Source organism: Canis lupus, chromosome 33 (assembly GCF_003254725.2).
Source record: "Canis lupus dingo isolate Sandy chromosome 33, ASM325472v2, whole genome shotgun sequence".
NCBI classification, from domain to species: Eukaryota; Metazoa; Chordata; class Mammalia; order Carnivora; family Canidae; genus Canis; species Canis lupus.
In genome coordinates this window covers 8,269,535-8,284,097 of record NC_064275.1, presented here as the reverse complement: position 1 = coordinate 8,284,097, position 14,563 = coordinate 8,269,535, and the positions used below count along the sequence as shown (strand labels likewise).

Below are 14,563 nucleotides of genomic sequence, written 5' to 3'. Positions count from 1 at the left end.
AGTTCATATTTTACATATGTATAATAAAATCAGTCCACTGCTGCTCAGCCTATTAAAAGGGAAGTTTTAACCTACAGGTTCTGATAATCAAATATGAATTCAGAAGACCACCGCTTAACACAGAGAACAAACCAAATATACTCACTCTCAAGAATTATTCCCCACAATGCAAAAGACTTAGAAGGTCTTTCTGCACAATGAACAGGATTTAAAATGCAGCCTAGCTACAACCATGAGTACACAAGCACCAGGACACGTTTCAGAGGGAGAGTCAACATCCTTCTGCCCTAACACCTCCCTTGGAAAATGCTTCTGTAGAAACAACACACTTTACATGCTTCAAAATAAACAGACAGGGATGACTAATATTTCTTGTGAGTTTACTTTGCAATTAAACGTATTATCTCATTTGATGCTCATGATAACCCTTTAAGGTAGATCCTATTGTTACCTCTACCTTTCAGAACAGTTAAGCAACTTGACCTAGACCTAGAGCTAGTAAGTAGCAAAGCCAAGACCTGACCTAAGCAGGTGATCCCCAAAGCCCATGCCCTAACCACTGTGCTACTTCACCTCAAAAACAGATGGTTGTAAATGTAGATTTTCTTTTCGGCTTTTTTCCTGAAGGGGTACACTTACTCATTTCCAACACTTATTCAAATCTACATTCTTCAAAAACCACCAATTATTTTACATCACTCCTTATATGCCCCAAGGGTCAAACTTTGATCATAATCCAGTAATTCTATAGTCTCCTCGGTTAATCCACAATTCGAAATCCAAATGTTTACATGACTCAGCAATTTAAGAGTCCTGTATTTGTGACTATTTTCAGCTTATCATCTTGATATTATTCATATTACTCAAAATTACTTTGATTTTATTCTCTACAAAGAAGATGCTCTATTTGACAGTGCATGTTTCATTTCTTAACTTAGCCATCTGCTAATTCTTTGAAGGCTCAGGGCCTAAGTAGAAAAGTAAATAGCATTTTTTAAAAACTTTACTTGGAAAAAAGAAAGAAAACTAACAACTTTACTTGGAAAACGTGATTATCAAAGAAAAAATTAGGGTGGAGGGGTAAATATTTATCTGGCCTATTCAAAAACAATTTCTCCACATGTTACCAAGTGTGGCTTTACTATGTTGCCACATCTTACCCAAAGCTCCCTCATTACATCAGCATCTCAAGGTTACACAGGCTGAGAGCTCTAGAGCAGATATCTGGGACCCAAAGAAAACATTTACTAGATTGGGAATTAAAAGTGATTTTGAAGTTACAGTTTTTACCATGGTTAATTCAGGAGACTTTGCTATTCTGTGTCAAATACATGTTATAAAGAAAAATATGTATCACACAGGAAACAATTACCACTTCTATTCAAATGTTAATTATATTTACTACCAGAGTTAAGTCAAGCAAAGCAAATCAATTACTGAACCTGACAGTAATTCTGTACACGTGCAGCACTAGATATGAGTAGTTTTAAAGTGAAATGCATGTACCTACATTGCCCTCTTATGGTCAGCTAAGACAAATACATTTCCTATTTTAATAAGACTAATAATAAGCAGGCTGAGGTTGTTTCAAAAGTCAGCATTTCTTTTAATTCCCAACCTAGTAAATGCATTTTATGGAGAAAAACTAAGTATAAGTATAGATAGAAATACCTATAGATTCAAAGAATGTTGAAAGGAACCTCAGGCAATGGCTACTCCAAATCTCTTTTTAAAAAGGTGAAGAATGTCACAGAGTGACTTGCCAAAGTTTCTCAGAGAGTTGTAGAGACACTTAGTGGTAAAGGGAGTACTGTTTACAAAGGCATACATTATTTCATTACTGGTAAGAGATCTGGGAGTGGTCTTCGTACCCCCAAATGATATCAGTTAGTTGGACTTTATATGTAGGATATGAGCCCTTTGATTTTCTAAGTTAACCAAGTAAAATGTATTATGTACTCCGTATTTTTTCCAACAATGGGAAAGTAGTTGTCTTTAAAACAGCTTTGTCTAATTTGTTATGCTATCACATCAACATCAGAACGACGTCTCATCCAAAAAGGCACTACTAGTTTGGTTTTCACCAAGCAGCATCAAACACTATTTTATCATTCACACCATCGTTTGGATGCACTAGGTAGTAGAGAGTTGATAAATTAGACAAACTTAAACATCAAGGTGTCTTTCACACCTCCCAAGCATGTAAAGAGGTAGCAGAAAATGGGGTGAACTTGAGTGAGAGGCTCTGGTTAATGTCTGACTCCACCTCTCCAACATGAAACCTCAGGATCACTTAAACTCATATCTTATACATCCCCTGCATTCTCAGAGTCTGGTCTAACATCAGGCACAGAGCAGATATCAAAACGATGACTGAGTCTCTGGAACTTGGTTTCATTATCTACAAAACAGGTAAATGACTAGTTATTTTGAAGGTTTGTTGTGAAAGTTCAATGCTAGAGTAGTAGTAATAGTTTTTAATATAAACGGCAACACTGGAATGCTGGAAATATTCTATATGTTCTAAACATTCTATATCTTTATGTGGGTGGTAGTTACCCGTTTAGTTTTAGTTGCTGTGTGACCACTGACCACAAACTTAGTAGTTTAAAAACAAGGGACATTTATTATCACAGAGCTCCGTCTGTCAAGAGTCCAGGGCATGGCACAGCAAGGTTCTCTGCTCAGAGTCTCACAGGTTGAAATCAGGTTGTCAGCAGGGCTGTATTCCTTTCTGAAGACAAGGAAAGTCTGCTTCCAAGCTTATTCAAGTGGTTGGCCAAATTCACTTCCTTGTGGTTATAAGATCATGTTTCCTTGGTGGGTGGTTGTTTGTTTTTGTTGTTTTTTGGTCTATAAACAACACAGATTTATTTCCTACAGTTCTAGAGGCTGGAAGGCTGAGATCAAGATGCCAGAATTATAAGACATTCAAATCAAGACATGTCAAGTGAAGACATCAAGCATGGCTGTGTTCTGATGAGAGTTCTCTTCCTGTTCAGAATGGCACCTTCTTGTTTGGTAGAAGGACAAGGGATTTTTCTGGAAGTTCTTTTATAAGGATACTAATCACACCCATGAGAGCTCCAACCACAAGACCTAACTAATCACCTCCCAAAAGCTCTACTTCCTTTTATTTTTCTTTTAAAAGTTTATTTATTTGAGAGAGAGAGAGAGAGAAAGTGAGTGAGAGAGAAAGAAAGCACAAGTTGGCGGAGAGGGACAGAGGGAGAAGCAGACTCCTTCCTCGATGTGGGGCTCCGGTCCCAGGAGGATTGTCAGCCTTCAGTTCCTGGAACCTGTCTATATTTTTTTGCCAAATGGCTTCCTCCACCTTTAAAGCCAGCAACAAAGAATCTCCTTTACTTGGAAGCCTTCACATGCTTTGAAGCTCTTCAAGAAGAACCTGGTCCCTGTTGAGGGCTTATCCAATTAGGTCAGGTCTACCCAGGATAGTATCTTTTTTAAACATCAACTTTGTTACATAATCAAAACATGAGAGTGATCCCATCATATCTTAGGTCCTTCTCACACTCAAGAGGGAAAAAAAAATTATATAAGGGCATGGGTCACTGGGAGTCATCTTAGAATTCACCTACCACACCTACAAAGACAGAAATGTAAAATTCCATTGTACTATACATTTACCACCCATGTGTTCTATTGTGTATAAGATACACCTCAAAAAGTAAAGAATATAGCAAAGGGCTACAAAGATGTTACTGTTTATTCTACTTGCTATTAAATCTAGTTTCATCCCAGACTCTCAGTAAACTCGCCCAAAAATATGAGCTCTAGTTTAGTTGTTAATGAGGTCAGAACCCATCAAGGCTTTGTTAGGCTATGATGATCTAGGGACCACAGTTACATGTACTAAGAAAAAGTCAACAGCAATTCTGACACTGAGAAAGCCTATCAGAAACCAGATGCTTGTCCCGATGATTCTTTGCTTCCAACTGCAATTATACCCATGCGTGGGGATTCAAACAATTCAGCAGATTAAACATGCATCTTAGAATAATTTTAACTTATAGGAAAATCAGTTAAAACTAACACAAAAAAAAAAAAAGAGAGAAGGGGGAGGAAACCCTTCAAAATAAAGGATTCATAAGCAAAATAACACAAGTCAAAAGAACCTTCCAAGGCCAGGGCAAAGAAAACATAAGATGGGCCTGAAACATCTTTTGGTGCCAGAAAGTAAGGAAATACTTATGGGGGGGATGACAGGATGTCAAAGGGTATAGGAGCCAAACTGAAAAAGTTCCCAATTGCCAAAACTGGAGCAATTAGAGCAACAAAATAAATAACAATTGAATTAGGTAATAACTGAAATGATCACAAGTCTATACTGACATAAACAAATGGGAAAGAAGGGACAACACTTTCTTACAGAAAAATTCCAATTAATAAGTGTGTTAGGAATGAGTGATTAAAAAATCAGAATTACAAGACGCCTGGGTGGCTCAGTGATTCAGAATCTGCCTTGGGCTCAGGGCATGATTCCAGGATCGGGGATTGAGTCCCACATCAGGCTCCCCATGCAGAGCCTGCTTCTTCCTCTGCCTGTGTCTCTGCCTCTCTCTCTGTGTGTCTCTCATGAAAATGAAAGAAAGAAAAGAAAAAGAAAAGAAAAGAAAAGAAAAGAAAAGAAAAGAAAAGAAAAGAAAGAAAAGAAGAGAGGAGAGGAGAGGAGAGGAGAGGAGAGGAGAGAGAGGAGAGAAGAGAAAAAGGAAAAAAGAAAAAAGAAAAAAGAAAAAAGAAAAGACAGAGAAAGAAAGAAAAAGAAAAAAGAAAAAAGAAAGAAAATAAATAAATAAATAATAAATAATAAATAAATAAGAATTACATACCAGAGAAATAATTGCTGCTGGCAAGATCTCCTAATGAATGCAAAGATTAGTGGGTGAAAGTATAAGCAGGAACAGGATATTTACATCCTGATGTAAGACAGAGACATCTGGAGAGTAGCTTCCTGTGGCTACTGTAACAAATTGCCACATATCTGGTGGCTTAAAACAATACAAATTTATTCTCTTAACCATTTTGGAAGACAGAAGTCCAAATTTAGTATCACTGGGCCAAAACCTAGGTATCAGCAAGGCCATGCATGCTCTCTCTGGAGGAGCTAGGGAACAATGTGTCTCCTTGCCTCTCCTAGAGCAGTATTCTCTGGCTCATGGTCCCTCTCTCCATCTGTTAAGCCAGCGGCATGACATCTTCAAGTCTCTCTCTGCTTCCACTGTGACACTGCCTTCTGCTTCTATACGAAATCTCCTTCTGCCTCCCTCTTAAGAGGACACTAGTGGTTGTGTTTAGGGCCCACTCAGTATATCCAGATAATCTCTCCCCATCTCTAGAACTATTAATTTAACATACATGCAAAGTTTCCTCTGCCATCCGTACACAGCAACATTCATAAATTTGAGGGATTAAGATCTGGGTATCTTGGGCGGGGGGGGGCGGGGGGGGGAATTATTCAGCCCGCCACAGTCTCAAAGTATCTCCCCAGAATACAGAGTCAACATAAAGAGAAGAGGCTAGCCCCAGTGGCCCAGCGGTTTAGCGCCACCTTCGGCCCGGGGTGTGATCCTGGAGACCTGGGATCGAGTCCCACATCGGGCTCCCTGTATGGAGACTGCTTCTCCCTCTGCCTGTGTCTCTGCCTCTCTCTCTCTCTCTCTCTCTCTCTGTGTCTGTCATGAATAAATAAATAAAATCTTTAAAAAAAAAAAAACATAAAGAGAAGAGAGCCCTGATGGACACCACGTGAACCAAGTGATCTAAGTTAACATCATTAACAATACTACTAACATCACGTACTCCCTTAAAAGGATACGGCATCATTTCTGTGCTATTCTTCCAAAAATGTGTAATCTCATGCTAATCATTAGAAAACATTAGACAAATCCAAAGGTAGAAACATTCTAAAAATATCTGACCAGTGCTCTTCAAAGTGCAAAGGTCATGGAAGATAATGTCATAGAGGGAAGACTAAGGAAACACAGTGATTAAATGCAGTGTGGGATCCTACACTGGATTCTGGAACAGAGAAAGGACATTAGTGGAAAAACTGATGAAATCCAAATAAACTCTACAGTGTCGTGATGTTAAAACCATAGTTTTGAAAGTATTAGGTGGTTATGTAAGGGGAAGGGTGTAGGCTATGCAGGAACCTTGTACTATTTCTGTAACTCATATTTAGGTTTAAATTATCTGAAAACAAGTTAAAAAGGAGGAAGAAAGGAAGGAAGAGAGGAAGACAGGGAGGGAGAGAGGGAGGGATGTAAGCCCATGGTTTAGGGTCTTTGATTCCAGCCTGCTGGTCACAAGAGTTCTCCTAAACTGTGTGTCTTTGATATTATGTAAGCAATTGCTCTTCTCTTTTCTTTCCAACTATATACCTGCTCTGAGACAGTCTTCTCAAACCAGGCTATTCTGCTCCTATTGATTCACGGTTCCTTTCTACCTCTAAAAATCCATCAAGGGAAGCCTGGGTGGCTCAATCAGTTAAGCATCTGACTTTGGCTTGGGTAATAATCTCAAGGTCCTGGAATCGAGTCTAGCAAAAAGGCTCCTCGCTCAATAGAGAGTCCGCTTGTCTCTCTCCCTCTGCCCCTCCCATACTAATTCATTCTTTCTCTCTCTCTCAAATAAATAAAATCTTTATGATAAATAAAAAATAAAAGTCCATCAAAAGTCTCACTGGTTACTAAATCTGTCTTCTCTCTAACCAGAACAGTATATCACAAACCTACAACCACTTCTTGGCTGAACACCAAGACCTGTCATGTACAGGTCAACCATCCAAAGTTCCACCCACTGGCTATTGCACTAGACACGTAGGGACAGGGCAGGCAAGCCAGAAGGCTGGGACTGTAGCAAAGAAGAGTAGCTGTGATATACCAGAATAGGGCCTCCTGAGGGGTCAGACATTAAAGAGTATGAGGAGTGAGGACTATGGAGGATAGATATGGAAGGTGAGGCCCAGGCAAATAAAAGATTTCCATTAATGATGTTTCATATATAAATTTTTTCAAATTAGTAACTCCCTGGCTTTAAGTAAATCAAATACAGTCTTTCGCTAGGAAAAGATTGGGATTTCTTGTGGTACATGATGGTGGAGACCAGAGATATAGACTGGCAGCGTCCTGGCTGCATCTGGGCCACAGACAAATGTTACTTAGCCCACAAAGTATTTTAAAGTTTTCAGCCGGATGCTGATGTTTAAAGATTGAAGATTAAGACTTCTGATGTTTCTCGTAGGAAAAAAAACCCTATAGATCTGGCCACACTGTGTCTACATTTCTGCACAGCAGCAAAGCAGATGGAACTGCAGAGAAGCTGTCCTTGCTCTTTGGGTACTTCACCACTCACACAAGGCATGTATATGACTAGTACCCACCGTTACTAGATTCATATATTATATACACAGGCTCTATGGTATCTGTGTTTGCAGTATCTGTGTGGGAGACTACACATAGATGCTTTCAACAACTATAAGGACCTTGCCTGCCATCTGCATAAGCTTTCTAAATAATATTCATCTGTTCTTTCTAAAAATCACCATGGCTATTTATTTCTGTTCTGCAAAAACAGAACACATACATTTACTCTTCTGAATTCTGTTGTCTTCCTTTTAATAATATCCTATACCAATGGATCAAAATCATGAAGAAGGTTTGTTAAAACACAAACTGCTGGGCCCTACACCCCAGTTTCTGATTCAGTAGCCTAAGACCTGAGAATCTGCAATTCTAGCAAGTCTCCGCTAAGGCCGATGTTGCTAATGCACACATCACACTTTGAGAAAATGGACATTCAATAACCCAATGCTTTTGATTTCAAAAAATTCCCTGACAATTTTACACACATTTCTTGAATATCTCTAGAACACCACTATTCTCCCACAGAACCTCTGCAATAATGGATACATTCTATATAAAATGCTGTCCAACATGGCAGTCACTAGCTACACGTGGCTCTGAAAGATGTGTGACTTAAGAACTAAATTTTAGACTTTACTTAATTTTAATCAACTTAAATTTGAAGAGCCACATGAGGCTAGTAGCTACCATATTGAACAGTATAGCACTAACAGCTCCTAAGAAGCCAACCAGAGAGGAAAGAGGGCGAAGAAGATAAATTTTACATGCATATACATAGCAGAGCCCAAGATTATGCACATGAGGTCTGATTTATTTTAATCAAAAGGTTCTTTTAGTATTTTCAATTGTGCCCAGAGGTATGGCCATGGCATATTAAAAGGAGGAAAAAAGTTTTCATGACATAAGTGAAACCACAAAGCCTCAATCCATTTAGCAAGAAAAACAATAAATCATCAAAGTTCACTCCTTTTTACCTTTGATGCTTGTGGGAATCACAGTCACCCAATCAGGTCCACTGGAGTTGATTGGCATTTTGATATTGACACCACTTTAAAGGGAATAGAAAGAGTACAAGCTTAGATTAAAGAACACTTATTTTCTAATATGTATCTTCATTTGTAAATTAAAACACTGGTGTGATTTGATAGAACCTTAAGATGAAATATTCTTATAAATGTTAACACAATTAATAAACTATGTCTCATAATAAGCAGTTTATATAGACATATAAAGTAAATACAAATTAAATAGGTTTTTAATTTTTCACTGCTTAGCAGTGAGAGTCTAAGCTCCAAAATGACAAATTCCGGTCTGAATTATTTATTCCCCTTGGGACTCAGGAAATGGCTCACACTGATGAGAATGTCCCTTCTGTTGCTAATTTTCAGGCTACAAATTGAGGCAGCATTAAGTCACATGTTGGATTACTCAGACCTTGGCCAGAACAAAGAGAAGTCTTACTGGAGACACTCATCACCAGATACACGCTCTTGCAGTACTTTGCTCACTTCTGCTACGGCTCTATTGTGCCTCTTTCTAAAACATACACTCCTCAAAGGCACAGTTTGTGTTTCACTACCCTTTTGTCTTCAGTACTTAGCATAAGCCCTGAACTAGAGTCCACGTTGGGAAAATAACTGATGGAGAGCTGTGTGGAAAAGTGGGGGCGAGTGAAGTCCAGGGGAAAAGTACTGAAAACTTGGTATAACTATGCCAGAAACTGATCACAATAACTAACCTCCTACACTTAGATAGAAAACAAATAACATAAAATGATAACTTTCCAAATTCCTGATACAGGAACTGAGTCATATTTTGTTTCATCAAAAGACAATTCAAAAGAGAGGGGCGCCTAGGTGGCTCCATCAGTTAAGTGTCCGACTCTTGACTTCAGCAAGGCATGGAGTCTGCTGATGAGTGTCTCTCTCCCTCTCCCTTTGCCCTTCCCATGCCACTCACCTTCTATTTCTCTCTCTCAAGAGAAAAAAAAAAATTGTCCTTCAGTAATTCTTACACTTCAAATGAACAACAGGGGAAAAAAGAGACAAACCAAAAAACAGACTCTTACCTATACAGAACAAACAGATGGTCTCCAGATGGGAGGTGGGTTGAGGGATGGGTGAAATAGGAAATGAGGATTTAAGAGTACATTTATCTTGGTTAGCACTGAATAATATATGGAATTGCTGAATCACAATCAATATTGTACCCCTAAAACAAATATAACACTGAATGCCACTCACACTGGAATTACAATTTTTAAAAATATAATAAAAAAATAATTCGTGGGCACCTGGGTAGAACAGTCAGTTCAGTGTCTGACTCTTGGTTTCAGCTAGGTCATGATCTCAGGGTCATGAGATCAAACCCCACAATGGGCTCCCTGCTCAGTGTGGGGTCTGCTTACGATTCTCTCTCTCCCTCTGCCCCTCCTATCCTACATGCTCGCTCTCTTCCTCTCCTACTCCCTTCAATAAATAAATAAATCTTTAAAAATAACAACAATAATAATTTTGAAGCTTCTACTATGTGCCTGGCATTGACCTAGATGTCAGGGATCTAACAGTACACAAAACACACATCTCCTTCTTCACTAGAATGGACATTCTAGTGGGGGAGAGAAACAACAAAGAGGAAGGCAGTACAGCTGACCCTTGCACAACGTGGGTATGGACATCTATTTATGCGTGGATTTTTTTCAATAAATACAGTACAGTACTGTAAATGTATTTTCTGTTCCTTGTGATTTTCTTTTCTTATTATAAGAATACAGTATATAATATATATAGCATACAAAATATGTGTTAATCAGCTATAAGGGTTCTGGCCAACAGAAGGATATTAGTAGTTCATTTTGGGGGGATTCAGAAGTTAGAGGTTTCAGATGGACTCTGCGGGTGGCTGGCATCCCCCCCATGACAGTGGTTTTCAAGGCTCAACTATATCAGGAAAAAACAGATTAAGTGACATTTAAGAGAAGATACAACTTCTAAAACAACACAAACTACTTTCATGAGAGAACTTTGAGGTAAGGAAAAGTAGAAAATTTCCCTTTTGTAATTTTCCTGTAAAAATGTTTTAACCCCAATTTGGTCATTGAGAAACAATAAAGCAGCAAATCCAAACTAAGGGACATCCTACAAAACGGTGACTTCAAAATTCTTTTTTAAAACACTTAAAGATTCTATTTATTTATGAGAGAGATTGAGAGAGAGAGAACGTGAGCAGGGTGGAGGCAGAGGGGGAAGGAGAGGGAGAAACACTCTCCTGAGCGCAGAGCCCAAAACAGGGCTCAATCTCAGGACCCTGAGATCATGACCTGAGCCAAAATCAAGAGTCGGATGCTTAACGGACTGAGCAGCCCAGGTGCCCCCAAATTCTTAATATTGTAAAAAAAACAAACTATAGGAGTGATAAGTCCACTGTGGCCACCAAGTTCTCGCTGGGCTTCCTGACCCTGCTTCCGCTGCTGCTGGACTGGCCACTGGCAGCACGCAGTAGAGAGTTTGTGGGCACCACGCACACTGGGTGAGAGACTGATGCTTCCTCTCTTCACTATAATTTCTTCATGACACCCAAGCCCAGTTCTGGACAACCACAGTATGAGACTCAAGGAAATATCAATGAAGACATGTTTCTTTCCTATGCCTGGTGGTGAAAAGGTCAAACTCTTTGGTCCTCTGGGGATGAAAGTGAAGAACATAGAGTTCTTGGAGAGACAGATGGAAACTCTGAAAGACCTGCCGGAAGAGCTCAAAAACAAACTTCTTGACATCAAAGCAGAGACTTTCACTAACAGCAATTCTCTCACCAAGGAGGATAGGATGATGTGTGAGTTTGGGGCCATCAGACACACCAGTGGATCCTGGCAGTTTGGCTTCAATGGGTGGATAACCTACCTCTTTGATTCAGAGAACAGAAAGTGGACAGTGGTTCATCCTGGAGACAGATCATGAAAGGCTACTGTTGGACAGTGACAGAGATGTGACCAACTTCCTCATGAAGATCTCAAAGAGAGGTTCTAAAAGCTGGCTCAAGCCAAGTACTGGTGCACTGGGATGAAACGCCAGGGACAGTAGTACCACTAACCGCGCCTCAAGGCATGGCCCAGTCCAGGGCCTCAGCCATCAGACCTGGCACCCGGGTCTTCCCCCTCTTCCTCAGCTGTGCAATCATAATTGGCATCCAGGTCAGAGTCCTTTAGGGGGACAGACTGGAGAAGCTATCAAGCAGCCCCTGAGAGTGGGGGCCAGCTCAGCAACTCCACCTTTTAGTAGGCTGCCTTTGGATGAGCTGTTTATTTTTTAGACCACCAGAACTTTTGACCTTGCAAAGTCAGAAACATCAGTCAGGTGTTCCTGTGCTACACCACACAGTACAGCACAGGAAACATCCCATGTCCCTTCTTACATATGGTGGCTCTCCTGTTTAGCATTTTTCCTTGGCTTATTATATGCTTTTTTCTGTTGGTGCTAAGTGATGGGATTCTTGCACTGAAATGTTTAAATGCTTGATCAAGAAATCTCAACAAAGGGCAGCCCAGGTGACTTAGTGGTTTAGCACTGTCTTCAGCCCAGAGCCTGATCCTAGTGTCCCGGGATCGAGTCCCACTTCAGACTCCCTGCGTGGACCTGACTGTGTCTCTGCCTTTCTCTGTGTGTCTCTCGTGAATGGATAAATAAATTTTTTAAAGATTAAAAAAAAAGAAATCTCAACAAAGAGAACATTTTTTATCTTCTCCTTTTGTTGTGGAATATCAGGTTCTTCTCTGTAGATGACCTTGTCCTTACAGACAATATTGCCAAAAAGATATTGTTTGAAGCTACAGAACCTCGGGTTTTTTCTCTGTCCTGAGAAGCAACTCACTTTTTTTTTCTTTTTTAACTTTATTGGGCTATATCTTACATATCATAAAATCAATCCATTACCTCATTGACTTTTAAACAGAATATTTTATAATGTGATTGCTTTCTTCAGTAATTTATTTCCATCTACATATATTTAAATAAACATATCTCTTATAAAAAGTTTTTAAAAAACAAGCTAGAGACCTCTTCCAAATTAAAAGAGGTTAGAGATAACTAAACACAATGTGATCATAGTTAGATTAAAATCAACTAAAATAAATAATTAAATCTTCTTAAAAATAAAAAGAGGTGGGGATCCCTGGGTGGCGCAGCAGTTTGGCGCCTGCCTTTGGCCCAGGGCTCGATCCTGGAGACCCGGGATCGAATCCCACGTCGGGCTCTCGGTGCATGGAGCCTGCTTCTCCCTCTGCCTGTGTCTCTGTCTCTCTCTCTCTCTGTTGTGTGACTATCATAAATAAATAAAAATTTAAAAAAAATAAAAATAAAAATAAAAATAAATAATAATAATAAAATAAAAAGAGGTGCCTGGGTGTCACAGTTAACTGAGCATCCAACTCTTGGTTCTCACTCAGGTTGTGATCTCAGGGTCGTGGGATTGAGCCCCTCCATGAGTGTGGAGTCTGCTTAAGATTCTCTCTCCCTCAGGGCAGCCCAGGTGGTTCAGCGGTTTAGTGCTGCCTTCAGCCCAGGGTGTGATCCTGGAGACCCGGGATCGAGTCCCACGTTGGGCTCCCTGCATAGAGCTTGCTTCTCCCTCCGCCTGTGTCTCTGCCTCTCAAGCTCTCTCTCTCTCTCTTTCTTGTGAATAAATAAAATCTTTAAAAAAAAAAAAAAGATTCTTTCTCCCTCTCCATCTGCCTCATGTTCGCCCTCTCTAAAATAAATAAATACATCTTTATAAAACTTTAAAAAAAGACAGCTCTAATGGACATTACAGGGACAACTAGAGAGAATTGTATCAAAGATAAATGTCTCAAGTGCAGTAACTATGCTCTGGTTACATACTGAAGAGTGTCCATGTCCTAGGAGTTACATACTCACTGCAACATCATGATGTCTGCAACTTACTCTCAAATGCCCAGGGTAAAAGAATTATACATAGGTATACACATATATAAACACACAGAGAGAAAGCGAGAGAAAAAAATGTAGCAGAACAATAACAATGGTGAATCTAAGTAAAAGACATATGGATGTTCACTTTTATTATTCTTGCGGTGTTTCTAATGATCTGAAAAGTTTTTTTAGACAGAGTTAGAAAGAAAAAAAGAAATTATGCTACAAATATATGGAATGGAATACTACTCAAAAGGTCAATTTCAATCTTTTTCTTTCTAGTTAGGAGGCACAAAACTTCAGAATTTTAACAGAGAAAACAATACAAAAAAAATCAGTATCAGGACTATCAAATGTTTGGTTTCTAAAGTTCACCTCAAACTCTATTTTCCCAGCAAACTTCCAGGTAAGGAAAAATTCTTATGATTCTACTACAAAGTCTGTTTCTACTACAAAGTGCCATCAGCCAGCCTTATCCAGGACATACAAGTAAGGACAGGGACATACATTATTTCATCCTTCACAATTCATAGGTGTCTTCTAGTTTTTTGTTTGTTTGTTTTTTGTCTTCTAGTTTTAATGGTAGGATTTGATGTCAGGAATATTCTTAAATTTTACAAATCCTCTAGCCTTTTTCCCATTTTTTCCCACATGGAATTGCCATAAATTACAAGCCATGATGGGCAGCCCGGGTGGCTCAGTGGTTTAGTGTAGCCTTCAGCCCAGGGCCCGATCCTGGAGATCGAGTCCCATGTCAGGCTCCCTGCATGGAGCCTGATCTTCCCTCTGCCCGTGTCTCTGCCTCTCTCTCTCTTTGTGTCTCTCTCGTGAAATAAATAAATAAAATCTCAAAAAAAAAAAAAATTACAAGCCATGCTTCCTCTTTTTTGCTAAGCCACAAATGCACTGACAAGACAGCTCCAAAAGGGGGAGTAACTGAGCAGTCTTCACACATTAGCAGAAAGTACACAGAACTGAAATAATTTGCTCACCGTCACTGATAAACAGCTTGTCTGAGATCAAACCCGGGATAAAATTAAAGCTGAAGTCCTGGTGTACTTACTGAGCCACACAAAAAACTAGTCTTCTGAACAGTACAGTAAACACATTGAGTAGTGCTCCCCCTGCTGGCCTTCCAACAGCATGGCAGGAGTCCACCAAATGTGTGTTTAAAACTGGTAGGACCAAAAGCTGACTCCAGGAAAAGTGGAAAAATCAGAGGGCTTTATTTTAGAATCTCCCATAGACTGCAGA

At 39.5% G+C, this 14,563-nt stretch overlaps 1 protein-coding gene across 2 annotated transcripts in view; it reads right to left on the bottom strand.

Moving 5' to 3' along the window:
* NXPE3 (neurexophilin and PC-esterase domain family member 3) overlaps positions 1–14,563 on the bottom strand; it is a 46,599-nt gene that overhangs the window by 4,461 nt on the left and 27,575 nt on the right. For both annotated transcript variants that reach the window (XM_049105618.1, XM_049105617.1), the window contains one exon: positions 8,360–8,433. In XM_049105618.1, coding sequence (XP_048961575.1) covers positions 8,360–8,433 — 74 coding nt within the window. The remainder of the gene's footprint in view (positions 1–8,359; positions 8,434–14,563) is intronic.